The 27,818-nt window shown below is 41.4% G+C and overlaps 1 protein-coding gene across 3 annotated transcripts; it reads right to left on the reverse strand.

Annotated features, from left to right (window-relative positions):
• Nucleotides 1–586: 586 nt before the first annotated feature.
• ywhaqa (tyrosine 3-monooxygenase/tryptophan 5-monooxygenase activation protein, theta polypeptide a) lies at nt 587–27,158 on the reverse strand. Of its 3 annotated transcripts, none has more exons than XM_080192142.1 (6): nt 27,056–27,158; nt 26,177–26,572; nt 7,535–7,658; nt 6,924–7,087; nt 2,214–2,309; nt 587–1,616 (listed from the first exon to the last, which is right to left on the reverse strand). In XM_080192142.1, exons 2-6 carry the CDS (start codon nt 26,531–26,533, stop codon nt 1,545–1,547), a joined length of 813 nt encoding a protein of 270 aa, XP_080048268.1. In that variant the 5' UTR covers nt 26,534–26,572; nt 27,056–27,158; the 3' UTR covers nt 587–1,544. The 3 variants fall into 3 exon arrangements, with proteins under 3 accessions (XP_080048268.1, XP_080048266.1, XP_080048267.1); XM_080192140.1 differs by having other exon boundaries at nt 26,177–26,719; nt 27,056–27,150; XM_080192141.1 differs by having other exon boundaries at nt 26,177–26,716; nt 27,056–27,093.
• Between the last annotated feature and the right edge of the window lie 660 nt (nt 27,159–27,818).

Raw genomic sequence — 27,818 nt, forward strand, 5'->3', positions numbered from 1 at the left:
GAAATCCTTGACAAAAATTAAGTTAGGTTTTCTAGTTCATTAAAAAATACACAAGATAACGAAGGAACGGTTTCTGGTTAATGGTTCATGAGTTAAATTGTTTTCTACCAAAAAAAGTGTAAATTGCTAACCATTTTCCCAGAGAAATCCACAAACTAAAATCACCACACACCTTTCTAAACAAGTAAATGTGATAGAGTAAAGGCAGAAGTATCAGATTGATTAGGGAGGGGATGACGACATGTTTTCTGGGACTTAAGTCTTCATACTTGCGTACAAAAATGAAGGTCAGGAAAGACTGCCTGATCCATTTAGCTCGCCCCATATATGACTCAATTATAACAGTTTAATCTCCTGGAGAGATGAAAAACTTGATAAAAACAAGCCAATTAGAAAAATTCTTCTAACATCTTTATGATGAAGGGGCCGAGAGTAGCTATTACATTGAAGTTATTTGATTTATTTTTCAAAAAAGAGTTTAATATCACTGATATGGATAATATTGCTGGCGCAACTAAAACAGCAATGCAAATTCTAAGCACAATGTTATATGAACACCAAAAGAATTTAAGTTAGACAAGTAACATTTGGTTTACAAAACATCATTTATTTTGTGTTACATAGGGCATTAACATTTCCACATGGCTTGGGGATTATAATAAATGATTAGTAATTATAATGGTCCAAATCTCACTGAACACCCCCTTGTACGTGTACAAACCTGCAAAAGAAATACTATGCTTATTGGGCACAATGAGGAAAGTTGTGTTTTCCATTCCAGTGTATCAAAAAGTTATGCCTTGTGACCATTCACAAGCACAACCTCAAACTTAAACTTTAGCAGAAACATGCTGTAATACACAAGTGAATACCAAATGACATGGACAATTTTTTTAAAAAGTGAAGATCCACAAAATTTCAAAATCAAGGTACTTTTTCTTTGACTTGATTGTACATTAAATGCCTTCAGCCTCAAACTTACAAAATGTCATTTTATTGCAGAACATTAGGTCAGTCCAGATAAAGGCATATGTGCAACAGCTACTTTGTCTGATTATACCAAGTTGCTGTAAATTATATTTGCATTTCACTGCAGAGATCAGAGGGAAAAAGTAGACAATGCACACAAGCCAATACCAGCAGGAAGAACAGAACATGAAAGGCTGAGTGTGGGAGCCACCAAAAAATGTAGTATTACCAAATTACTGTCTAGAGCAGCAAATTTCTACCATTATGTTCACAATACAAACACTGCAAGTATTTCTTTATATTAAACATTCTGACCTCTACATGGAGGTTACTCATGTTATAAAGTTAAACTATATATGCTTCTACAGCAGAAACTGCACACCAGGAAGGCAGACAACCAACAAAAACCAAGGAATGATTTTTTTTTAAAGCAGTGGTGTGTAAAAGACTAAATTGGGAATTTTCCATACATAGCTATTCCATACAGGACTGATGTCTTCATTGCTATAGGTATTTTGAGTGGAGCAGTAAGGAATGGAGATGTGTAAAAAGATTTTAGGAATTGGACCACGTATTTAGTTGTTATCTCCAGGCTCGGCTGCACAGGTTTCATTATCAGCTGGTGCCGGACTCTCATTTGACCATAACTAGGAAAGGAGAGAAAAAAATCTCAGATTCTCATTTACAATGTTCCAAATTAATGCAAATTCCAAAAAAGGGAGTACATCACAAGTTGCAACACTGCTGAAAAGAACCCATCTGCACAATGCAATAGGGAATATACATCAATGCCAAATAACGAAGAAGTCGCCACTAAAAGTTAACTTCAGATAATGGAAACATGAAGTCATTGCATTTTTATTCTTCAGATTAGCAATATTCCAGTTTAATGTGGTCACAAATTACAAGGAAGCTACTTGATTATTGATGTGTTTCTCATGCATACATTGTATCATCTTTTGTCTAGGTGACTAGCTACTTTCTTCAACTTTCATGCAACATCTTTTAAAAGTTGCCATTTCATTAGTTATCAGTTGTCAATTATACTCAGGTACAATTTAACATTTATTCCTGCAACCTTTGATATCACCCCTCCCCATGTTGTTACTTATGCAAACTATGTATCTAATTGGGAGGGGTGGGTCTGTACAAAACCCAGCATGGATTATATGCAAACATTTTATGCTTTAAATGTTCACAGTCCTGCAGCTTCAAACTACATTAAAATTAAGAAAAAAACTTACTGTAAGGTTGTCTCTAAGCAACTGCATAATGAGGGTGCTGTCTTTATAGCTATCATCTTGGAGAATATCCAGCTCTTTAATAGCCTGATCAAATGCCTAATAGGTGGAAACAGATAATTAAAGATGTTAGACAGGAAAATTAACCAGAAATTGCTATAGTGTCTTGGTGGGAAAACAAAGATGGCTCCTCAGACAGCTGGTGAAAAGCAGAATAAACTTGTTAATTCGTACCAATTATTAACTACATTCCTAGCCAAGTCTCCCTGACATTCCGTTGGGCTGAAGTGAAATAAATAAGCAAATAATATGTAACTTTGCTTTCAAACTGAATATAGCCATGGGACTTCTTAACATCACAGGATAAACTTGCCATTAGACAGGAGGGGAAGCCAATTTATTAACAATTCTGATTTCTCTATAAATTAAAGGGAGCCCCAATGAAGAGTTACAGTTTGAGTCCAATCCAGAATCCAAATCCAAAGTGCATTTCTTCAGAGGGTAGTAGGCCAACTGTTTCAATGTAACATGTCCCTTTAGAAACAAGGATGTCACAAAGACAGCACGGAAGAGTTTAATTAGTATTGAAGGCAGAAGTTCCCATAGAAGGACAATTTTCTTTGTCACTACCTGCTTGATGAAAACAAAATGGTAGACAGGCTGCTGGCCTAGAGTTGTGTGTTCCTGGGCTCAGTTTCCACACAGGGGAGGTTGAGAGATACTTTGTCCTAACATGGGAAGTAGGTGGTGTGCGCTGTCCAGGCCTGGAATCTTGTGCAGAGTCATCAGGATCCCTTTTGTCCTTTGTAGACAAAATCTCTGCCATGAGACACAATATACAACTCAAAAGGTATTAGCAAGTTTTTGTCTGAAGGTTACAAATTCCTTTGGTATAAGGAGTTGTGGCTAGTCAGGATAGAGCTTGATCCATTTAATAATAGGAATAGTTTTTTTGGGTAGCCGGGTTGATAAATATTACTGGAATGGATGGCACTTCAGGATTGAGCAGGCTCTGGGTCTATTGTGCCCATATGTGGAAATGACCATTAACAGATCAAATAATTTTTTTATGAGTGGTGGTACAAATATATGCCAAACTGGTTACTGATGTATTCATAAGGGACTAGATATATTGGTTAAGCCATGAGGCAAGTTTAAACCCAGTTAGGGCAAATGGCTGATTGGGCCTGTTTAGATTAAGCAATAGGACATCTTAAAGGTTAAATGTTGTTTACAGTATTTATATTTCAATGAAATGAATTTAAACATCAAGGCAGACAGGTCACTGGCTGTGCATTACAGTAATATTGATGCCAGAGAGTGCAGACAAGCTACAGGAGTCAATGGATCAGCAGCAAATGTCATCTCAATTGTAATTCTGGCTCGTGTCCACTCAGTTGGAAGACAATCAGATGACTGAAGAGTACATTGTACTGAAAGTCAGGAGAGATCAATACTGCTGACTGAAGTTGCTCCCAAAAGCTTCAAAGCTCAAGGCTGGTGAGCTCCACCAAATTCTCTCTTCTTGAGATGAAGCTGCTGCTACAAGATCCCAATTTACTAATTCAATCATTTGATAGGGAATCCAGTTTTGACTGAGCAGTTACTCCTCCCAGCAGGAATTTTGATAATCAACTCAAAAGCTTGCAATTCAAGCATTTATTGGCTGAAGCCAATGGATGCAGTGATGCATGGGAGTTCTAGGATTTTGACCAAGCACCAATGAAGGAACAGTAATTACCAAGTCAGGATGGTGAGCGATGTGAGGGAAGCTTCCAGATGGTGTTCCCATGTGTCTGTTGCATTGTACTTCTGGATGGTAGCTGCTGCCTAATACAAGTGTATCTACATTGCATCTTGTAGATGGTACATGCCAATACCACTGCTGGTGTGGGGTGGAAGTTCAGTTTGCAATTCTCCCATCCAGCTGTGATTATTTAAGTGCAGCAGGCCAAGAGATTCAAGCACTGTCTGAATTGTGCAGTTTGCACTGGGCATCTGGCCCTAAGTGCGTCTCCCAGTGCTAGATTTTCTTGTACCATCAGCTCTGTGTGGAGCTGCATAAATTATGCAGTGGGCAATTTAAATGGCATCACCAGGCCTGCCAGCCTTCTTTCACTCCACAGGAATTACTACAACTCCCAACTAACAGTGAGCTGGCAGCCAGACCGTGCTTGGGCGGGGGGATGCGATTGAAGGGGAACAAAGGATTGGTGGTGAAGGGTGCCCTGTCAGCACTGCCCAAGTGGAAAGTGTCAATGCTTATCAAGCATGGCATAGTGGCAGGCCCTCTGGGGTGGGGTGGGGGGGGCAAATGGTGAGAGTCCTGCTATCACTCTGCAGTTGGTATCATTGGGGGAGGGAGGCCAGTGATTGAGGTGGAAGTTAGCACTGTAGGGGCTGCCAGGGCATGAAGCCAGGCTCTCCAGTGGGAATTGGCCCGGGCCACTGATTTTTAAAAGGTTTTATGCTGAGGCACTCAGTAGTGCAGAGTGTGGGAAGGTTTAGTTTTAAACTTCTGCGCTAAAACCAGCATGATTTACTCCAGTTTTCACTCAAATTCACTTACAATTTTTGGAAGAATTGCCCCACCACCAATGACTTCAGTTCCAAAAAGAATCAAGCAGGCTGCTTTGTCCTGGATGCTATCAAGCTTAGTGTTGCAACTCTACTCATCTAAGTGAGTTGAGAGTATTCCATCACATTCCTGGTTTGTGCCTTGTAGATTTGTAGACAGGCTTTGGGGAACTGAGGCAGATTACCTGCTGCAGGATTCGTAGACTCCAACTTGCTTGTGTGGCTAGGCCAGTTTACTTTCTGGTCAATGGTAAACCCCAGAATGTTGATAGTGGGGGAATTCAGCAATGGTAATGCCATTGAATGTCATGGGGCAATGGTTAGATTCTCTCAAGATATCATTGTCTGGCAATGACAGGTACTTGTGACAAATTGTCAGTCCACCCCTTGATATTGTTCAAGTCTTGCTGAATTTGGGCATGGATTGCTTCAGTATCCAAGTCACCACGAATGGTGCTGAACATTCCACTTTTGATCTTATGATGGAAGGTTGGTAATGGATAAAGCAGTTGAAGATGGATGGGCTGAGGACACATACCCCAAGATCACCCAATTCCCAATGACTCCAATTTTGCTAGGATTCCTTGATACCACTCTTTGGTAAATGCTGCCTTGATATCAAGGGCAATTACCCTCCTTTGGAATGCAGCTTTTCTGTCAATGTTTGAAACAAGGCTGTAAAGAAATTAGGAGCCGAGTGGCCTGGTGGAACCCAAATGGAATGACAGTGAGCAGGTGCCACTTTGCTGTTGATGACTCCTTTCACCACATTACTGATGAATTGAGTAGATTGTTGAGGCATAATTTGCCACAAGTAGATTTATCCTGTTTCTCATGTAAAGTACACACCTGGGCAAAATCTAGTGTTATAGCTATAGTGGAACAGCTAGGCTCAGAACAGCAGGTTCTGGGGTACAAGTCTTCAGTACATTTGTTGGAATGTTGTCAGGACCCATAGCCTTTGCAGTATCCAGCAGCTTCAGCTGCTTCATAACAAGTTGTTCTTTGTAGATGCGGGTGGTTGTTCGAGTGACTCCATATGCTTTTGCTGATGCAATATGAATTACCACCCAAAGCAGATTTCATACTTGTGCCTCAATTCAGGTGGTCATTTCCTCAAAAATAAAAAATTAAGAGCTATGTTGAACACTAATCATGCACTCCTCAGAAAGCTTCACCCTTGTAGGTGAGCCACAGAAGGTCAAGTTTAATTCTCAAACCCCTTTAGATTCCAATTATTTTGGTCACTTGCAAATCAGAATCAAAGTCAAATTAAGAATGGCAAGATCTCAACACCCATTATTCAGGCAACCTACTCCTAAAGTACTTTCCACATTTTATTAGCCAATCTGATAGCCAAATACAAGATTTACTTTGGGTCCCGAAGTTAAGTGACTTCTGGAAATCTAGATGCAAGACACATGGTTTAAATACAACACATTCAGAATGCACTTCCCCAAAATAATTAAGAGACAAGCCTGAATCAATTCCAAAATAGTCAGGTTCACACCAGTTCTCACTTTATACAGAAGGGGTGTGTGGTGTGTTTTTTTGGTCTCAGAGCAAGCAATAATTTTGTCAGTGGCTAGATGGGAGTTATTTAAAGGTTGCCTTCAAGTTTCAGTGGACATTTTCCAACTATAGGCCATCGCTTGGACTGGATCACATCTGTTGCTCAGATAGGTTTGATGCAAGATGAATAAAATGAAACAATTTTTAAGCTGTCATCAAGTTTTATGAATCTTTCCCAATCTTGGACCATCTATCCTTGATATTGAGAGCCCATTTAGCCAGTAGTGGTTTCAGGATCAATGTTCTCACTAACTTTTCTCATCTCAGCCAGAACATCAGGAAGAGAATAATGTTTATCCGAATCATGATACAGTATCCCCAGTTCCAGTGCACATTTGATCCTGGTCAAATAACAGGGTCAGAACTGCCAAACTGTTTAACCAAGACAGTTTAGAGCAGTTATTGTTGAGGTTTGCACATCTGCTGATTTGTGACAAGATTCTGGACCTCAGCATCAAGACTGTGGGTAAAATGCCAGAGGAAGATTTTCAAACATCAAATTTACATGTACAGATCCAACAACCTGTTCACTTATAAACCAAACTGAATTAGTATACAACTTACTTTTTTTGCCAGTTCACAAGCATCAGAGGGAGAGTTGAGAATCTCATAGTAGAACACTGAGAAATTAAGGGCAAGGCCCAAACGGATTGGGTGCGTTGATGACAGATGTTCCTTACCAATTTCAAAGGCTGTCTGGTAAGCAGTTTGGGAGTTTCCTATCGCTTCTGTGAAAACAGGGAAATACTTTAGTGGAAAAATTGCACACCTTGTGAAATTCTGTGAATTCAAAGTTTAATTGCTAATAAATTATGATTCAATTTCCAATTGCCTGCATTGAAGATGCTGGTTGACCTGTACATGACATTTACAGCAGTATTCTGATCATGACTACTGTGCAAATTTGAAGTTGCATAACATTCTACTCCAGGATTTGTTCAGCCACTGGAATTTAAATCTATCCATTTATCTGGGACATATTCATGTGACAGCTGAAATCAGGAAACAAAAGTATACCAAATGACTAGGGCATAACCATTTTTTTTTGAGAGGAGTACACCCTCAAAACAAAAAATCCACATTAAGCGGTCATTAACCAATTTTACACCTTTGTCACAAACATTGCAGTACAAAATTTTACATTTACTTATGGGAACAAGACTTTCAGTACATACTTTTTCGGTCCTCTCCAGAAGCAACTTCAGCAAGGTACCGATAGTAATCTCCTTTCATTTTCAGGTAGAAGACCTTGCTTTCTGAATTACTAGCCTTGGGAATCAAGTAATTATCTAACAATCCCTAAACAAACAAAAAATCAAAGTTAACAACTTGATTCAAAACAGCAGCTTATAAGTACTAGAATGCCACATGAATGGAAATCACGCCAAATTTAGCTCTGGTTTGAGGGAAGCGAGATCAAAAGCTGCAAGAAAGCCATTAAGCCAATTTTGCATTAAATCACAACATTCTACTTTGTCACAATTGACAAAACCATATGAAGACCATTACCATTAGCAGGAAAACATTGGATATTACACAAAAGGAGAATTTTCCACAAAAGATGCTGCTAGCAGCGATAGTTTACAATAGCTTGTGTCCAGGTGTTGCCTACAATTTTTGGGAGGGAAAACAGATACCAAATCGATATGTTTGGATGAACAGCAGCATTTTATTAATATGCTGTTCTCCATCCTAAACAAACGTGAAAGGTAACATAGCACTTGATCAATGTTTAAAAAGAAACACTGAAAACATTCAGGACTGGGGCCCTGCAGAAAGGTCACGGACATGTTAAATATTCCACCGTCCAAAGATATTACGTGACCGGAGAATTTCTGACATTGTTGGAAGTTGAATTTTACTGAAGATTTACTTCAAAGCACAATACTGAGGATATTCCAAGGAACAGCTACTCAACTGGAGTCAATACTAATACTGCCTCTCCATTTCTCCTCCTGCTCCCCCAAACCCATCCATGCTCCAAGTTCAAAAAGGAACACCGACCTAAGGCCGGCGAGTCTTGTTAAAATGTGAAACTACTGGATTGCAGCAAAGTTCACCAATGTCCTTCAGAGGAGGAGATACGCGATCCTGAACCAGTGGCTTATATAGCATAGCAATTTGGTGGACTCAACTGCTCTGAAATGGCCTACCAAGCCAGAGTTGCATGAATTGCTGCACAAGTCTAGGATTAAAAAAAGATTGACTAACTAGCACTAACTGAGGCACTCTGACAAAAGACAACATGCCCTGTTGACCCAAAGTCACCTGGGATGCACTAAAATTGACAGTACTGTTCCACAAACTAGTCAAGCAACAGCTTCACCAAATCTCTTAGACAATGTTGCAGAATCCATTACCACTTCTGGATTATATCTTATCCCACCCAAAAAGATGTTGGCATAGTATACAGTTAAGAAAGCAACCTAGTCCTCACGAATTTACATGGCATCAGGTCAAACCCAGCTCCTGCCCTTCAGCTGTGGAAACACTGCTGTGTTCCATCCTTCTTCCAAGTGATGTTCAAAGTGTAACAAAGGTATGGAATGTAATCTGGGTGGAGACAGGCCCTTCAAGAGTGGCTCAGTAGCACAACTGAAACTCCTCCTGAAGGGCAAATCTGTTGGTGGGCAGATAAGCAAGAACACCAGAGGAAAAAGCTACTCGACTTCATCTTCAGTTGCATCAGTCCAAGAGATTAGCCACTGCAGAGTCCTTGGAAGACCAAGCCCCATCTTCACACTGAGGACAGTCTAGTATTGTGGCATTTGGATGACAGTGCCTTTAAGAAATGTATTCATTTCTTTTGAGGGACATGTTTAAAATTCAGCTGTTTTATCTGTAAAACTGGCAGCACATGCTGGGAATGCTGGCTAATGATTAATTTTAGCTAGAGATGTGTTTAATTTGCCTGGATGCGTGCAGCTCCAGACAATGCAGCCTGCTTGACTGGCACCCATCCTCCAAATTCAGCCCCTACATCAACCACACAGTTGCAGCAGTGCATGGTCCACATGAAACATTGCAACAATTCAAGGCTCCTTCAACAGCAATTTGCAACCCTGTAACTACTACCAAGAAGGACAAGGGCAGCAGATCCATGGAAGCACTCACCAGAACCATCCTGACTGTCAGGAGAGGGGGGGGGGGGTGGTGGGGGGGAAGAGAGAGAGAGAGAGAGAGAGAGAGAGAGAGAGAGACCACAAAAAGACTTCATTTTATGACTGCCAGCAGAAAAAACAATGTCAGCATACAGCCAAATCTTAGTGAGGAACCACCAGCAAAGCCTCAAGTCAGGTTGTGATGGTCCAGAGACTGGGTGAGCAGACAGAAGTTACTGCAAGAGCATGTTTGTACAAAGCTAGAAACAAAGCAGGCAAGAACACCTATTCTAAACACAGGAATTATCTTCTACTTGCAACTGGGACATTCAGTTAAGCGACCAGCTGCACTTACCTCGGAGCTATCTGAAGCAAGCAAACCAAAAAAAGGTTACCCAACAGGCATACATTCAATCTCATTAAAATGGAAGCATCCAGTGATGTGTACACAAACAGCCCATTTACAAGAACAAAAGCAAAGTTTATGCAATATTGGTGCTCTCGTTTCCTCCCAAAGTTCAAAAATGTGCAGGTTAGGTGGATTGGCCATGCTAAATTGCCCCTTAGTATTAGGGAGATTAGTAGGGTAAATACATGGCGTTATGGGATCGGGGCTGGGTGGGATTGTTATCAGTGCAGACTTGGTGGGCCAAATGGCATCTTTCTGCCTTGTAGGGATTCTATTCAACAATTCAATTTCCCATCTGGAGCTGTCACTTTTGGAACATGACCAGGTATTATTCCCTCATGTAATTTTGTGACACATGCCACAAAAAGCACAACTGAAATGACAAGCTTAAAACCCTCAGAAGGGAGGCACAGACTGGGATTGCATTGGACGAAGACAGCATTTGCCAAAGAGGAAGATAATCTGGAGTATCCAAAGTTTTGCTGGAAATTAAATACGTCACAAGATTGTACATCAAGACAAGATATCAAGGAAGATCCTTTTAGATTCATTGTTCATAATGGCATCAAAAAAGAGCCCTATAGAGGTCACTTTCAGTTATGCATTAGAAGATTAATCACAAAGCATCATAAATGCAACAGATCAAATAATCAATGAAAAATCTATGCTTCCACTGCGTAACTGAGGTTAGCATAAATATAGTAGCAAAGGAAGACAACCTTTTAAACAAGTTTTTCTTCCATTTTAAATACATTTGGCTCACTGAAGTTCTTTTTGTAATTGCATTTTATAATCAAGACGAGATTATTCAAAGAAATTACAAAAACCTTGCTTCACTCAAGGTTAACTTACCAGTCAGGAACCAATGGCAGATTCAGACAATGTTGACAACAGCAACTGGACAGATTGTGTTGCATTCCAAATGTTATCTGAAGTAAAAGTTCTTAGCTGGACAATAGGGGCCAGAAAGGGGGAATGAATCTTACAAAGCTAGCATACAGCTTCTGCTTCCCTGCGACCCTGGTAAGCAATGAGTTCTTGAGCATCCTTAAGAATATAAAAGGAAGTTTCAATCAATTCAGTTGCATTTAACATTTAAAAACCAAGCCAGACAATTTCTGGCTTAACTGGGGAGGGAAACAGGGGAAGTAGAAAATATAGTATTAGTAGGGGGCTGACAATTTTTAGAGCAGAATATAATAGGGTAAATAAGCAATTCTTGAGCCAATTCCAGAGATACAAGGCTCTGAACTGTTTGTGGGGATTTAAAGATGACAATGAAGTAATTAAAGAGCTAGATTTGATGTGGAATGCAAGGATAACAGATGCAATGGTTGAATGAGCAGCACAAACTGAAGGTGGAGGGAACAGTAGTGGTCAGTGTGGAAAAGGGACAAAATGAGCAGTGACGAATCCCAGTGTTGAGGTGGTGTGGTCAGTGAGGATACTGTGGGAGGGAGGTAATTTGGGAATAGACAGGACTGAAGCAGCAGAACACATTTCACTAAATTGTGTGTTAGAATTAATGGATGATTTTTTTTCCTCCCAATATCACCCAAAGCTGCTCAAGTGCAAAATAAGGATGTAACTGAATCAATGAATCTCAGTACAGGAAGCCATTCAGTTGGTCATGTCTGCACCAATGCTCCACAGCAGACACTGACCTAGTGCCACTCCCATTTTTCAGGCAACAGTTCAATTCCCTCTTGAACTCTGCTGAATCTAGCCCTTAATTTTCAGAATATTGGAAGAAAAATCATTATACATGATATGTTTAGCCAACTTGAAAGTGGACATTTGGCATTTACGAGAGCATAGTTTAACTGCTATTTAATACACCACCTCCAGAATCTCTTGGCTCTTCCATCTTCATAATATCAAATGCATTTATGGTACAAAGTTTAGTGTAAATTAACTTCTGCTTCAAGTTTTATATTACAAGGTTTGCACTGGTATGACAAAGATAAACAAGAAAATAGTGAAGAACACAACAAAGCAACTACAAAAGGAGAGCTATGGGGGAAGTGAGGATGTCAGGAAGAATAGAAATGTAGTACATTTAGATGGACAGGCTACAGAACACTATTATAAGGCAAATTCAGGTTTCCTGGTAGGTGAATCAAAGTTAGTATGGAGTGACAGTAAATGATTAGGAAGGCAACTGAAAGTTGGCATTACAAGAGTATAAAAGTCAGTAGAAAATGTTGCTGAGAGACTGCATCTGGGGAATGTGTATAGTTGGTCTTCTTACTTTGGAATTCCCCTTTTAGGAAAATCTAGAATCGGGGTTACCATCGAAATTAGGGATCTTCTATTTAAGAAGTTCTAAGGGTCACTAAATCTGTGGAATTCTCTTCCCGAGAGCAACAGAAGCTCAGACAGATGATTTCAGTGGAACAGGGGAACAAAAGGTTCTGCAGCCAGACAGTAAAGTGGAGTTGAGGCTACAATTAGATCTGCCATGTTACGACCGAAACAAAAAGCCTTCTATAAAATTTATCACCTGTCCAAAATCTAACATGCCTATCATGTAATTGTTAAATACAATAGTATAGGATTTTCCAAACAATTATCCCACTATCAAGTCCACATTTGGTTGTGTTTCTAATCACACTGTCTTATCCAGACAGACAGTCTGAAAGCAGGCCATTTGATACAACAGGTCCATGCCAACATTTATACTTGCTTACTTGGGTAAACATAATGACAAGAATAAAGTGGAAGGATATTCACAAGTCCACATTCTCACTCATGTATTCTGCAGAATACATTTTATATTTGACCCTGGATCTGGAATCTTTCAACTGGCAGAGATGACTTTATCTCAGCCTTTTCCAAATCCTCTAATTTTGAGAGATCCAAGTGTTCTGGTCAATTTTTCTTAATAGTGGAATGCTCTCAGCACAATCCTCCTTTTATATAACGCTCTCATGTCCTTCTTGGAACATGGTGGTCAGACCCAAGTTCTAAACAGTTTAACATGAGATTTGTAAGTTTTGTAACTTACAAAACTTATTGCAAGTCACTCAACCCAATCGATCTAAGTTAGTGTTTATGCTTCACACAAGTGTCTCTACAGTCTTCATTTCACCCTGTTAAAATATCCTAGCAGGCTGTTTTATTCACATAACCTTCTTAGGCATACCATGAGGAATATTGGCAAGTTAAAGACCACTATTTAAGCAAATTATACCAAATGTTTGGAATAATTTCCAAATTCAACTTCAATTTTTCCTCAAGTACTGTCAGGTCTGGCAGCATTTCTGGAGAAACAGAAATAACAATCAAATAGCAGTCATTTGACTTTCTCGCCACACAGATGTCATCAGATCTTGAGTTTCTCCATCACTTCATTTCAGATTCAGCATAGATATTTATTCCTAAATTGATTCAAACTTGGAACTATTCAATAATTTCAAATGAACAAGGAGCCAAGTGGAAAATTGAACAAGCCAATGTTAAAGGATACAAGACAAAAAATATTTAGTATATGATCTGTTGATTGCAGAATTCAACAACTTCAAAATACCAACTGCAGGCAACATCACTTGTCCATCAGCAACAGGGATTTGGGTGACTGTGCGGAGTTCTCCCCATATCTTTAGGAGTTCCCTCCCACAGTCCAAAGGCTGGAGTGGGCCTAGATAAGGTGCTCTGTAGATAAGTTTGTGCAGCCTCAATGGGCTGAATGGCCTCTGCACTGCAGGGATTCTGATTCTAATACTTGTAGATAGTCTTGTTTCACATCAATGGCACCAAAACTGCTGCATACACACAAATGGACTATGTGGATCACTCAGAACATACAACTCTTGGCAGCGCTGTTGCATAGCATCTACCTCACCAGCATCCAGCGATGGGAAGACTATTGTTTGGCAGTAGAAGCATCCAGACACCAGCATTTGCAAATAAGTTGAAATGTAACATTACCAATCTGCAGAGTTGCTTTCTTCAGGCCTGAACCTCCAAATCCCTTTACCCTTGCAGAGTCCAGTGCCTACTTTAATCAAAAAAAAATCACCACTTTACATTTACTATCCAGGTGCTGCATCAGCTCCTTCCCCCCCATCTCATCACAGGAGATGATGGCAATTGTACTGTCACTGGACTAGTAATCCAGAGACCCTGGAGACCTTGATTCAAATCCCCAGTAGTTGGTGAAATACAAATCTGGAATAGTAGATTGTCATAAAACACACCACACAACTCTGAGCATGAGTAGATGAATCAGCACCTCAAATCTGCTCCACCATTCAGTAGACTCAGTCTCAAATGTCCTAGCACCCATCACATACTGGGTGAAGCCATATATAACAACTGGAAGAGAAAAATAATTCATTTGTTTTAAATCTGGTATTCCTTATTCTAGAACTATAGCTTCCTGTTCTAGATTGCCCCACAAAAGGAAGCATCCACTCTGTCTTTGTCAATATCTTTTTATTATCTTATCCTCTCATTCTTCTAAATTCTGGATTATGTGCCTAAACTGTTCAACCTCTCATCTCTGGAATCAACCTAGTGATTGTCTCCAATACAACTACATCCCTCCTCAAGAGGTCCAAAACTACAGAGTGTTCCAGGTACAGTCTCACTAATACCCTATACTGTTACTGGCCTACTTGCAACTCTAGATCCACACCAATGTAATGGACTCCTAAATGCCATTGGAAATCGCTGAACAAATCACTCAGATCAAGGGCAATTAAGGATGTGCAAAAGCTGGCCCAGCCAGCAACACCCACTTCCTTTGAAAAATGCATTTATAACCGTTTACCTATTGAATTATATTTTACCTTTCAAAAGTCTTGATCACATCCTTCCTGTAGGGCTAATCACATATGCACATTGAATACAAGTGGGTAATAATAGAACAAGACCACAGTGAGAAAAGGGTGCTCAACTTCTGCAGGTTTCTTCCCCGTTCTTAAATCTACCACATGCACCTCAGGATCTACATGTAACAGTCATCCCATTGCCTTCCTCCCCTGCAACCTCAACATTAAGCCCATGCAGGCTGGTCATGTTCTCTTTGAGGGGGTTCTTGTATTTTCATTATCCCTACCACAGATGCCAGTTTGGCAAGTGCCCAGTCTTAAAGAAACCACAGGAACTACATGGGCACTCAGACCTGCAGAAAACATTCAATACAGCCCAGCAAATACAATTTCCAGGGCTGCGTAATTTCCTTCAGAATCCTGGCATATATTTAGCCAAATCCTGGCATTTTGTCTTCTCAACTCATTTAATGTTTTCCATGAATCTATGCTCCTCAAAGGGCAGTGCGGTGGAATAGTTAGCACTGTGCCTCTCAGCCTTAGGGGCCTGGATTTGATCATTCCAGCTTGAGTTGGCACATTCTCCTAAGATTTCCTCCCACAGCCTGAAGATGGGTTAGCATGGTAAAATGTGTGGGTATGGGGATAAGGGCAGGGGACTAGGTCCATATAGAGTGCTCTTTTGGAGGTGGATGCAGACTCAATGGGCTCAAATGACCTCCTTCTGCAATTGTAGGGATTGGTGATCTTATCCTCATTTTCTAATATTCACCAGTAAAAACTTGTCCACATAATCCTTTGGGCCTAACAGCAAGGGCAGAATAATGGGACTCATTCTCTGCAAAAACAATTTAAAAGCTAACAATCGTTACACCACTGAAGATCAATATCTGACTTTTTAGTTTGCAACAGGCACATTGGATTTGTGGGGTTGTGGGAAAGGGAAGTGAGCCGCAAAAGGTACCTAGTACTGAATGGCATGGAGTTCAAATTTAATAGGTTTCATCTGCACAAAAATCAGGACATGACCCATTTTATACAGTTAATATGGCCATAAGAAACTCAGACCCAGAAAGTGGCTGTGATTAGCTGTGTGCATTTTAGTTGCTTTTCTGCTGACAGACACATTGGGTTGAAGACTCCCACTGCAAATTCTGCATGTTTCTATCACACTGCCCACACACATTTATTGTCCACCCCTCAACTGTCCTTGAAATGTGGCACTTGCATTCAAGAATCAACCACATTGCTGTGGATCTAGAGTCACATGCAGACATGTTGAGAGTCATGTGACAAGAGCATAGGAATAGCTGTATTTCCATGAGCTCCAGTGCAATTCAGATTGCAATCCTGTGATTACACAGCTCATACGTGCCTAATCTAGGACTGAGAATTCTATGTCCAGTCCCAAGAATATTACCGGTTGAACAGATGAATGCAAAGAAACAAGAAAATAGTCAAAAAAGTAGTCAGAACTAACTGGGGTAGAACAGACTTCAATATGGCAAGGGAGTACACTGTAGATTATACAACACTAGGGCTGTGTATAAATATTCATCTTCCTTTCACCTGTATGCTTAGTATTACTATATTCCTTTTAATCCTTTGCTCATGATAAACATTAATGCCTCTACTGTGAGGTACTCAAGTCTTAATAGGAGTTAGAATGCAGAAATAGTACTCTGTATTCACTTTTTCTGGCATATATTCTCTTTTTTGATGAGAAAGACTCCATGATGTAATTATGGGAGGTTTTTAAGTATAACCCTGTTCACATTTGGTAAGGAAAACCCCTTTAGAACTAATGATAGTGTGTTTTTTAATTGCTGGGGGTTAACAAGTAATTGGTTCCTGCAAGAGTACAGACAAATCTCATGCTTAAGACTGCTACTTTTGAGATGGGGAAATCTTTGGCAGCAAACCAAGTTCTGAACGTTAATATCCTACACTCTTTGGCTTAATAAACAGTAGTTACATCATTCTGTTAAAATGATGTCTTTCCTTGACAAGGAGAAAGTTGACATACACTTGTTACAAGAAACTCAACTGGATGATAATAAACCTGAAATTTAAGTAGACTGGGTGGGACTGGTGATTTTTGCCTCATTGACTAATTTTAGCTAAGAATGCATCTTTCAGATTGAAACTGTATAAGGAGCAATGCAATAAATGAAATTCGATGGCCTTACAAATTATTCACTTTTTTTTTAAAAAGTCTTTGAATTAGCATCAAATTGCTTCATACTTGGGACTTCAACTGTCATCTTAATCCTTTGGTGTATAAACTTCCCATAACTCGGAATCCTCCCACTCAACAGGCAAAGGGATCAAGGTGTGAGGAAGTGGGGAACTTCATGTTTGGAGAACACAGCATCCAAAAGACAGAGTTTGCCTTCTCTGCTCCTCACTAATATTACTAGAATTGATTTTTCATGCCATAAACAATATTACACTGATCTGCTCCACAGCAGTATTGTGATCTGATCACACTCCAGTCTTTCTAGAATTTTTATTCAAGAGGCTTCACCCTCAGTCTGCATCCAGGAGATTTAACATCTCTGCTTAAGGATAACTTTATCTCATGCTTTTAGACTGAAGTCAATCTTTTCTACTGAAGTCAAATCTGTCTCAAGTGAGCCCCTCAATTCTGTGCAGAGGGGTTCGGTCATTTCGTAAATAGCTAATAAAAAATGCTGGAGCAACAGCTCAAAATAAAACTGGCCAAAATAGAGTGAGTTTGCTAAAAATCCTAGTCACTAAATGGGGAAAGAAATTAATTCAATCCAAACAGCTGGATCAATGTGCTGAGTTTAGCATATAAAGTTTACTTACTCACAAGTAGGCTTACACTAACACTATGATGAAGTTGCTCTGAAAATCCTCTAGTTGCCACATTCTGGCACTTCTTTGGATACAGAGGGAGAATTTAACATGGCCAATGCACTTAACTTGCATGTTTTCAGACTGTGGATTGAAACTCACGCAAGCACAGGGAGAATGTGCAGATTCAGTGGCCCAAGACAGGAATGGAACCTGAACAAAAATGCGAGTTTAGAAATTAACTAACTTTTCCTCTTTGGGATACTGGCTAGCACTGCTGCCTCAGCACCAGGGATCCAGGTCACCGTGTGGAGTTTGCACATTCTCCATGTCTGCATGGGTTTCCTCCAGGGGCTTTGGTTTCCTCCCACAGTCTTAAGATGTGTGGATTAGGTTGATTGGCTATGCTAAATTGATCCTAGTGTCAGGGGAATTAGCAGGCTAAATGAGAGGTTATGGGAATAAGGCCAGGATAGGATTGTGGTCAGTGTAGACAAAGGGCCAAATGGTCTCCTTCTGCACTGTAGGGATTCAATAAATATTCGGTTCTCCTTAGGACTATAGCCACAGAATCTAGAAGTCTAATAGGATGATTAAGGCAGAGGGTCTTAAAGCATTTAAAATGCTTCCATGCAGTTTTGTATAAAACATCAGTCTGAAGGTTCACTGTTGCATCTGGAACCTCTCCTCAACTTTCAAATGTCAACCCTAAATGGCCTCATTTGTAAGGGGAAATGGTTTTTGCCTCGAGGGACCTGAAGACTCCAGGGCCTGATAGGTTTAGGGGTGAATTTTAAGGAATTTAAAGACTTGCTAATTTGATCAGTATGTACAACCACTTGAAGCCCATTATCTCCTTGATTTTGAAGGCAGGCAAGAATGCTGAGGAATGTTCATGCTGTTGGTCAATTTTACTCTCGAAATAGTCAGCAAAGACACTGGCATTGTGTCTAGAAGAATAAACACCCCTTGACTATCCAGGGCAATCAGACTGGGAACATAGGCAGCCAGAATCCATGCAATAATGTTAGGTTATTCATTATTCAGATCTTCCAAAAGTGGGTGACAAATAGCTGGTTTGAGAAAAGTGTCCTTCCAGACATCATTGCCAAAAATTTCCCAGCAGGAGCAGTCCAGTTGGGCATTTACAAGCTATATTAAATTGTAAATCATTGTACAAGGATAGGAAATTATTTGACTTATTTCACCTTTAAAAAGTTGTCTAAAGTTTTTAAACTTCAGGTTTGTCATGTCAGAAGAATTCAAAGCCATGGTTTGCTCCTCTTGTTCCATGTGGGAGGATGGGCACATTTCCAGTGCCCAGGAAGCATCCAGCTACAGCACCTGGAAGCTTGTGTTTCACAGCCAGAACAGTAGTTGAGGACACCAGTCCATCCATGAGTCAGAGCACTGTGGACAGCGTGTTGAGAAAGGTGGTCACACCAAAGCTGAAATGACGCAACGAAGGAAGGGAATTGATGACCAGACAGTCCAAGTAGTTCAGGAGTCCCCTATTTCCTCTAGATAACACCAAGCTTCTGGCACCACAAGCAGCCTCTCTGTATAGGAGGGGAGGTAGGGCAATAGTAATGAGATTCTATTGTCAGGGGAACAGATGGGCAGTTCTGCAGCTGTCAACATGAGTCCAGGATAATGTGTTGCCTCTGGTGGTAGGGTCCAGGATGACACTAACTATTGTGGGGCATCATGGAGAGGGGGTGATAAGGCAGAGGCAATTACACATGTTGGCACCAAATGACAAGGGTAGAAAGAGGGATGAGGTCTTGCATCAAGAATTCAGGGAGCTAAGCTAGAGTAAACTAAACAGCAGGACTTGAGTGATCCCGAGATTACAACTAGTGAGAGGAAGCACAGAACTAGGAGAAAAATACAAATGAATGCGTGACTTAAGAGTTGTGCTGGAGAGAGGATTTTAGATTCCTGGATCACTAGCACCAGGTGGGGCCTGTACAAGTGGGTTGGTCTACATTTGAATCAGAGCAGGACTAACATCCTTGCAGGATGTATTGTTCGTGCTGTTGGAAGGAGTTTAAACTAATTTGGCAGGAGAAAAAAACACATGGCAGAATAAGGACACGGCATTATACATTAAAACAATCAAGTCAGAGGGATACAACTGTATTAAGCTCAAGTACAGTAAGGCTGAATACCCTCTAATAGTAACAACAGACGTGGTTGGCGGGGGGGGGGGGGGTCGGGATTGTCAACTCAACATTCCAGGATATAGAATTTTCAGGTAAGATAGGGGAGGGGGTGAAAGAGGGAAGCACTGCATTGTTCAGTAGTCACTTACTGTAGTAAGAGAAATAATATCTTGGAGGGGACATCATATCAAGCTTTGAGTAGAATGTAGGAACAAAAAAAAGGCAGCCACACTTAAGTGTATTTACAGACCTGCCCCAGTCAGAAAATAAATATGAGCACAAGCCATAGTGGTATGTAACAAAAGAGAAATTATAGTAGGAGATTCAACTTTGCCATCACTAATGGGGATAGTATTAGGGGCTTGGATGGAGTGATTTCTTAATCATACAGGAGAACTTTCTAGGCCAATATGTAGAGGATCCAACAAAAGAAGGAGCTGTGCTGAACCTAATTCTGGTGAATGAAGCTGGACAGGTGGTTGAGGGGGAGAATTTTTAGCAATAGCAATCACAAAATTGTACCAAGAAAGAACCTGCAATAATGTTCTGGGCTGGGGAGAATGGATTTTAATAAAAAGGTAACTGGGAACAGCTACAAGTAGAGAAATCTACAGAAAGCCATGGCTAGTAAAAGTAGGAAAATTCCCAAGATATTCTAGAAATATATGGGAAGAGGATTAGTAGGGCTCATTGGAGACTAAGGGGGCAGTCTGTGGGTGCAGCCAGAGAACACGAAGTATTCACTGAACACTGTACATGTCTTCATTCAAGAGAATGAGGATGAAGGTTTGGGATTCAGGGAAAGAGACTGAGGTTCTTGAGCAAATTGACGTAAGGACAAGGTATGAGAATGTTGGCAGGCTTCAGTGGACAAATCTCCAGGATCAGATGATTTGTGTCCCAGACTGTTGCAGGATGTAAGGGAGGAGATTGCAGAAGCTTGGACCTAACTTTTGAATTCCTCTTTGGCCACAGGGTAGGTACTAGAGGATTGGGGAACACTCAGTGTGGTTCTGCTATTTAAGAAGCATTGTAGAGATAAGCCAGGGAACTACAGACCAGTGAGTCTTACGTTAGTGGTAATGAAACTATTGGAATCATTTCTGAAGGAGGGCATTTATCTCCACTTGAAAGCAAAGGCTTGATCAGGGATAGTCAGCAGGTCATGCCCAATAAATCTGATTGAATGTGAGGTGGCTAGGTATGTAAATGAGGATTGTGCAACAATTTTGATTTGATTTATTGTCACAAGTATTAACATAGTGAAAAGCATGGTTTTTTGGATGCTATACACAAGACATACCACTCAGAAGAAAACAAGAGTCAGAATGTAATGTTACAATCATAGTTAGGGAGCAAAGATCAACTTAATGCGAGGTAGGTCCATTCAAAAGTCTGACAGTAACAGAAAAGCTGTTCAAGTCAGTTGGTACATGACCTCAGATTTTTCTATCTGAGGTGCATGGAGTCCTTAATTATGCTGGCTGCTTTGCTGGTGCAGCAGGAAGTGTAGACAGTCAATGGATGGGGGGTTGGTTTGCGTGGTGGACTGGGCTATGTTCATGACTGTTTGTAGTTTCTTGTGGTCTTGGGCAAAGCAGGAGCCTTACCAGATTGTGATGCACCATAGAAAGCATTCTTTCTGGTTGTATCTGTAAAAGCTGGAGTGTCATAGCTGACATGCAAATTTCTGCAGTCTTCTGAGACAGAAGAGGCTTTGGTGGGCTTTCTTAACTATAGTATCGGCATGGAGGGAGGGCAGAAATCAGTACAGGTTGTTGGTGATCTGGACACCCTTGCTATTTCGTCCCCATTGATGAAGGCAGGGGCATGTTCTCCTTTACACTTCCTGAAGTCAATGATACCTCCCTTGTTTTCTTGACATCAAGGGAGATTGTCATCGCACCAGTTCACCAGATTCTCTCTCATTCCTGTATTCTGTTTTGTCGTTGTTGAGATCTGACCCAATACAGTGGTGTCATCAGCAAACTTGAAAATTGAACTGGAAGGGAATTTGGCCACAATCAGAGGTGTATAAGTAGTAGGGGCTTGAGAACAGTCATGTGGGGCACTGGTGTTGAGGATTATGGTGGAGGTGTTGTTGCCTATCCTTACCGATTGTGGTCTGTGGGTTAGGAAATTCAGGATCCAGTAGCAAAGGGAGGAGCTGAGGCCCAGGCCACGGAGTTTGGAAATAAATTTCATGGGAATAATGGTGTTGAAGGCTGAGCTGTAATCAAAAAAACAAACGAGTCTGACATACATGTCCCAGGGTTGAGTGCAGAGCCAGAGAGATGGCATCTGCTGTGGACCTGTTGAGACAGTAGGCCAACTGTAGTGGATCCAGAAAGTCTGGGACGCTGGAACTGATTCGTACCATGACTAACCATTCAAAGCATTTCATACTGATGGATGTCAGATGTATATGAATTTCAGTAAAGCCTTTGACAAGATCCCATTTTGGGAAGCTTAAGGCATGGTGTACAGGGTCATTTGAAAAAGTAGATTCAAAATTGGCTTGGTTGTGGGAAGATGTGGATATGCCGGCATTGGACTGGGGCAAACAGTAAAAAGTCTGACAACACCAGGTTGGAGTTGGACTCAAACCTGGTTGTTGTTAGACTTCTTACTTGGTTGTGGGAGTCAGAGGGTAATGAAAGTAAAAGCAAAATACTACCGATGATGGAATCTGAAACAAAAACAGCAAGCTGGAAAATCTCAGCTGTTCTGAAAGCATCTGTGGAACGAGAATAGAGCTGCCATTGAGTCTTTGTCAGTATCCAGTCGTGTACCAAATGGATCTGTACTGGGCTCCCTCATCTATATAAACGACGTGGGGTGGGGTTAGTAAGTCTGTAGATGACAAAGATTGCTGAGTGGTTAACAGTGAGGCTGAGAGATTTGGGCTTCAAGATATAGACAGGAGTGTCAAAGGGTCAGACCCTAAAGTGCAAGGCGATATACTTGTGTTCAATGAACAGCATGGCACTAGGAAGTTCTGAGAGAAAGGGACCTTTGTGTGTCCATAGATCCCTGAAGACAGAAGGGCATGTTAGTAGGGTGGTGAAAAAGGCATACAGTACACAAGGCATAGCAGGGAAAGCATGCTGGAGTTACACAGAACTTGCCCAGCTGGAGTAGTATGCAGTTCTGGTTGCCTCATTACAGGAATGATCTGACTGTACTGGAGGGGATACAGAGGAGATTCATGCTGGCTGGGTTGGAATATTTAGGTTATGAAGAGAGGTTGAATAGGCTTGGATTGTTCCGTTGAATCAGAGAAGACCAAGAGGTGACCTGATTGAGGTTTACAAGATTATGAGGGGCACACAGAGTGGATGAGGAGTGGCTGTTCTCCTTAGTCAAGAGTCAGTCACAAAGGACACATTCTTGAAATGTGTTGGGGGAGGTGGGGGGTGGTGGTTGTCTCATCCTTGATTTGATGAGCACTTAGCACGTCACAACATTTAAGGCTATGGGCCAAGCACTGGTAAAATGGAAGTCCAAGGTCAGATGCAGATTCAATAGGCCAAATGATGTCTTCTGCACTGTACAAATTCTAGCACTCAATATATAGAAAAGGCTTTTGACTGGATGGAATGGAATCATTTGTTTTACATTGCAGAAATTTGGACAGGGTGGGGAGGCTGTTTAGTGCTATATAAATAAGCAATGTTCTTACTAATAGCGATAGATTTGATAATTTCGGTCTTTGGCAAAGAACTAGACAGGACTGTCCATTATTGTATGCAGTACAATTGAGCAGTAAGCAACACACGATCACAGTATACACACATGTTCTACTATTCAAGTAGAAGTTGGATGATTCTGATCCTGCAAATGTTGCTCTTGGGCAGACTTGGCTCCTTTTCAGACTATAAAATTAATTTTGCAAAATCAGAGGTTATGCCTCTGATAAGGCTTAGAGGGAGACCTTTTCACCTCTTTCCAAGGGTTTATTTATTTGGGTATATACATTACTCCACATTTCTACAGTTTTACAAGTCTGCACTGACCCTCCAAAACAGCATCTTAACTAGGGACAACTCCTCTCCCTATCCCCCATGTATTTTACCATGGTTAAAATAACTGACCTACAGACTGCAGGAGGAAACCAGAAAACCCAGGGGAAAACAAACCCACACGGAAGGTGAACACGAAAACTCCATATCTAGAGGAAACCTAGTCAGTCACCCAAGGCTGGAATTCAACCTGGATCCCTGGTATAGTTAGAGCTCAACAAGATATTTATACTTGCCTGAGTTTGATCCTTTGCACTGGGTCAAAGGCATAACTGATGCCAATGAGAAATGACAGTACAATATCTTAACATTTATGGTATGGAAGAATATGCTTTGCTCCTGAATTAGTGATAAGTTTCCCTCTGTTAATAATTGGCACAACATTGGGAAATATATCCCCAATAGACTTCTTAACTTGCATCTGATACAAGTTGGGTTCTGTAACATCTGACTTACCCCTTTAAAAGATTTTCCATAGGCTATATAGCACCACATCTAGTCTATTAGATGCATGAGTGTGAATCACTTTGCCATGGTTTATCAACCCCCCCAAATCCTGTTACTTGTCCTCAGCACTGAATGTACTGAATATTTCTCCTGTCTTTCTATATTTATATAGAAAAAATGATCAAGCTGTACTTACCAGTTGAGGAATTATGTTACTTGAAAAAAAATTGAACAGCTCAAATACATTTTCAAAATGTTTTTCAGGAAGGCCCTACAACAATTAGACTTTAAATTCCAGATTTTCATGGAATTCAAATTTCACCACCTGCCATGGTGGCATTAGGATCCAGGTCCCCAGAGTACAACCCTGGGTTTCTGGATTACTAATCTTGTGAAAATACTACAATATCATTGCCACTTTTATTAACAGTTCACATATTAACAAAAGGTAGCAGACAGTACATCAAACCAACGTCCTGCCAGTGTCCTCACACATTTAAGCCTATGATAGGAAGTTTTAATGCAGAAATAGTCGCATTTCAAATTCCTGGACTTGGCCCTGTTTCAAGCTCAAGGCCTCAGATTCCCTTACACAGAACTGACCTGGTGCCCTGCAGTTGTTCAAAACTTCCTACGTTCACATAAAGTTACTCAAATTGCAACTGTAATGTAGGTTGCACTCCCAGTAGCATAGAAGTAAAACCCACATTCAGGATATCTAAAAATGAGATGCAAGTCAGAACAGGCAAATTGAGAACTTCAGTCTGGGGCTGCCAACAGATGACATTCACTGATTGAAGTTTTCAACCAAACTAGTCAAAAAATGGTTTAACTCTTGATTAAAAAGGCACATTTGCAATTTGTACTACTAAACACCAAAGCAATTTTGGCTGCAAAAAGCTAACAAAATAAAGATGATCAATAGTATATGGTTCACACCAATTCACCACACCCAGCGTTTACATCCTAGTCGAACTAACCTACCACAAAACTTGTCAAGCCATTTACAGTCCCAGGCAATATCCCGAGCATTCAATGAACACACTGATTTGGAATGTTACAAATAAAATCTCTCAACAAGCTACTACAATTGTGGCAAAAAACAAAGACTCATTTTCCCACTGCATAGAAAATGCCTAGCTTTGAGAAAAAAAGACCACAATCATAACAAAATCAACTGCATTTTTAGAGAGTTTTGGCCCAGGCAGGTCCTTTAGCAGTGAAAATTCTTTTATTGTAGGGAATATAAAAAAGCAGCAGTCATACCAATTACAATTCAGTCTGGGTGCTCAATTCAGGACTAGCATATTATTGACAGAGTCTTAATCTGACTGTTCAAATTAAGAATCGATGTACAGTCAACAATAGTGACAATTACATTGAGAATTTAGCCAACACAACAACAGAAGGCATAAATTAGGCAAGAGACTTCCTTCTCGCAGGAGTGAAAGTATTGGCCAAATAGCTTCGGCTAGATGTTTAAAACTAACTCAATTTTCCTTATTTGTTCAGTAATCAGTTATGCAAATCCAAAGAGTACATAAGGAACTGTATTTTTTTTGCCCATAATGAGCCAACAGTAACCTTGGTACGACCAAAAACATTATAGTTCCTGATTAACTTTTTCAAAAAAGTCAGTCCATGGAATGGTTGCAGTATCGAGGATCAATTGGATACAGATTTTAAAAACAATCACGTTGTCGCAACCCTGCCGTTACGAAGAAATTAGGTTTGAAGGACCATTTCAGGTCTTTTTACATCTTAAACACGTGCTTAAGGCGAATGGCACACTGACCCAGAAAATCTATAATAGCCTCAGACCGAAAAAGCAGCGCCCTATAAACCAGACTTCCTAGATTTCAGTTCGTTCGTAAAGTCTTCCTTTTCTAAAAGGAAAAGGATGCTAAAATTGAACATTTAACACCTCAAAAAGGTGTTTCGACGAAATAATAGTTGCTTTCTACGCCTCGAGGTAGACCATCTCACTGTTTAAAAGAACAATTCTTGTCAGCTGAGTTCCCCCCGCCCCCCCAGCCCCCTCACCGGGATCAAACACACCCTACCCCTTTTGTTCTTACCAGGACGTCGTTGCAGATTTCACTCAGCTCCGATTCCACTTTTTCCCGGTAATTTCGGATTTGCTCCAGGTGCCTCTCGTCCGTGCCGCCCTTCTGCTCCACGCTGGAGATGACCCTCCAGGCCGAGCGGCGGGTGCCCACCACGTTCTTGTAGGCGACCGAGAGCAGGTTCCGCTCCTCGGTCGACAGCTCGGAGCCCTGCTCGGTCACCGCTTTCATCACGGCCGCCATGTCTTCGTACCTCTCGGCCTGCTCGGCCAGCTTGGCCCGCTGGACCTGCTCCTCGTTCTCCGGGTTGCTGCTGCAGTTGACCTGCTCGGCCTGCTGGCTCGGCTCGACCCCCTCGGTGTTCTCCATGGCTCGTTCCCCTCCGGCTGATCAAAACTCCGGGCTGGCCTGGGCGAGGAAAAGGGAGCGGGGTTTTTTTTTTGGCTTTCTCTTGGGAGTGTTTTCCTTGTTCAAAAAAAAACAAACAGGGGAGAGGGAACAAGGATCCCGTCCGCTTTAATTCCTCTCTCCTTTTATCACTCTCTCCAGTCACTGCTAACAGAAATAAAATAAGGTGAGCGGATAGGAAGTCAGCAGAGGAAGCGATAGAGAAAGTAGAATATAGTTAGACACACACACGCTGACTGAATCCCTGGACTTAACACATTTTCCCTCCACAATCGGTCCTAATTTTCAATATGTGCAAACAGCAGATTACCAACAAAAACAGGAAAATGGCGGATTTAAATTAAAAATCTATCCAAACAAAAAGATTTGATCCTGGTAACAAATTTAAATAATTTCTTTCATTTATTAATTCAAACATGCCCTTCGCTTAGCCTCCACATATACACACACACAGAGTGCTGAATATCCCAGGATCTCACTAACCTTCCTCCCGCTCAGTCGCTCCACAGAATGGTTCAGCTCCAGCCAGGCAGACCGAGAGAAAGACCCCGCCCAATCCCCCCGACTCAATTCACTCCCACCTTGACGGGCGGCTCGCGCCCCGCCCCGCTCCCTTCCGCGCGCGCTTCACCGTGACGGACAGGCGGCTCCGCCAATGGTAAGGTGGAGGCGGCAGCCCGTTGGGCGGCAGCTGGCCAATCGGCGGAGCGGCGCCCGCGGGCTGGGCGGGCTCTCTGGCCGGGAGAGGCCACGGGGTTTCCGCCAATTACACACAGGGTGGGAATGACGTGCCCGTTGCCATGGCGATGTCCAGGGCCAAGAGCCCTGGAATGGACAGGGTGTGGTGGCCAGAACAGATAGAGGGATGGGGGAAAGAGAGGGAGAGCGATGAGGGCGAAGGGAGGGAGGAGGGTGGGATGAAAGAGGGATGTGGGAAAGGAGGGATGGGGAGAAAGAGAGGGATGGGGAGAGGGAAATGGGGAGGGGAAAGAGTGATTGCCGGGGTGGAGCGAAAAGGGAGGGGAGGGCTTTGAAGGGTATATGGGTACATATTAGTGTTTGGGGATGATTAGGTCATTGCTTGGTTGTGGGGTGTATAGTTCAGCACCAGAGGGGTTCATGTCAATGCTTGGGGGTGATACACGTGAGGGGGGAGTGCATATCAGCACCTGGATTGTAGGTCAGCCACTGGGTGCTGTCTATACAGTGGTTTTGAAATGGTAATCCACTAAAGCAGAATGAAAAG

This window comes from Carcharhinus amblyrhynchos, chromosome 7, assembly GCF_965287045.1.
Source record: "Carcharhinus amblyrhynchos chromosome 7, sCarAmb.v2.hapA, whole genome shotgun sequence".
Lineage (NCBI taxonomy): Eukaryota > Metazoa > Chordata > Chondrichthyes > Carcharhiniformes > Carcharhinidae > Carcharhinus > Carcharhinus amblyrhynchos.

Bases quoted from the DNA above. Each gene is read 5' to 3' on its own strand.
- ywhaqa (XM_080192142.1), bottom strand. From the start codon at position 26,533: ATGGAGAACACCGAGGGGGTCGAGCCGAGCCAGCAGGCCGAGCAGGTC. The intron at 7,088-7,534 runs GTATGTACTGAA...CTGTTTTCACAG, and splicing joins TTCTGGAGAGGACCGAAAAA to AAGCGATAGGAAACTCCCAA. The intron at 2,310-6,923 runs GTAAGTTGTATA...TCCACCTATTAG, and splicing joins CTTGTGAACTGGCAAAAAAA to GCATTTGATCAGGCTATTAA.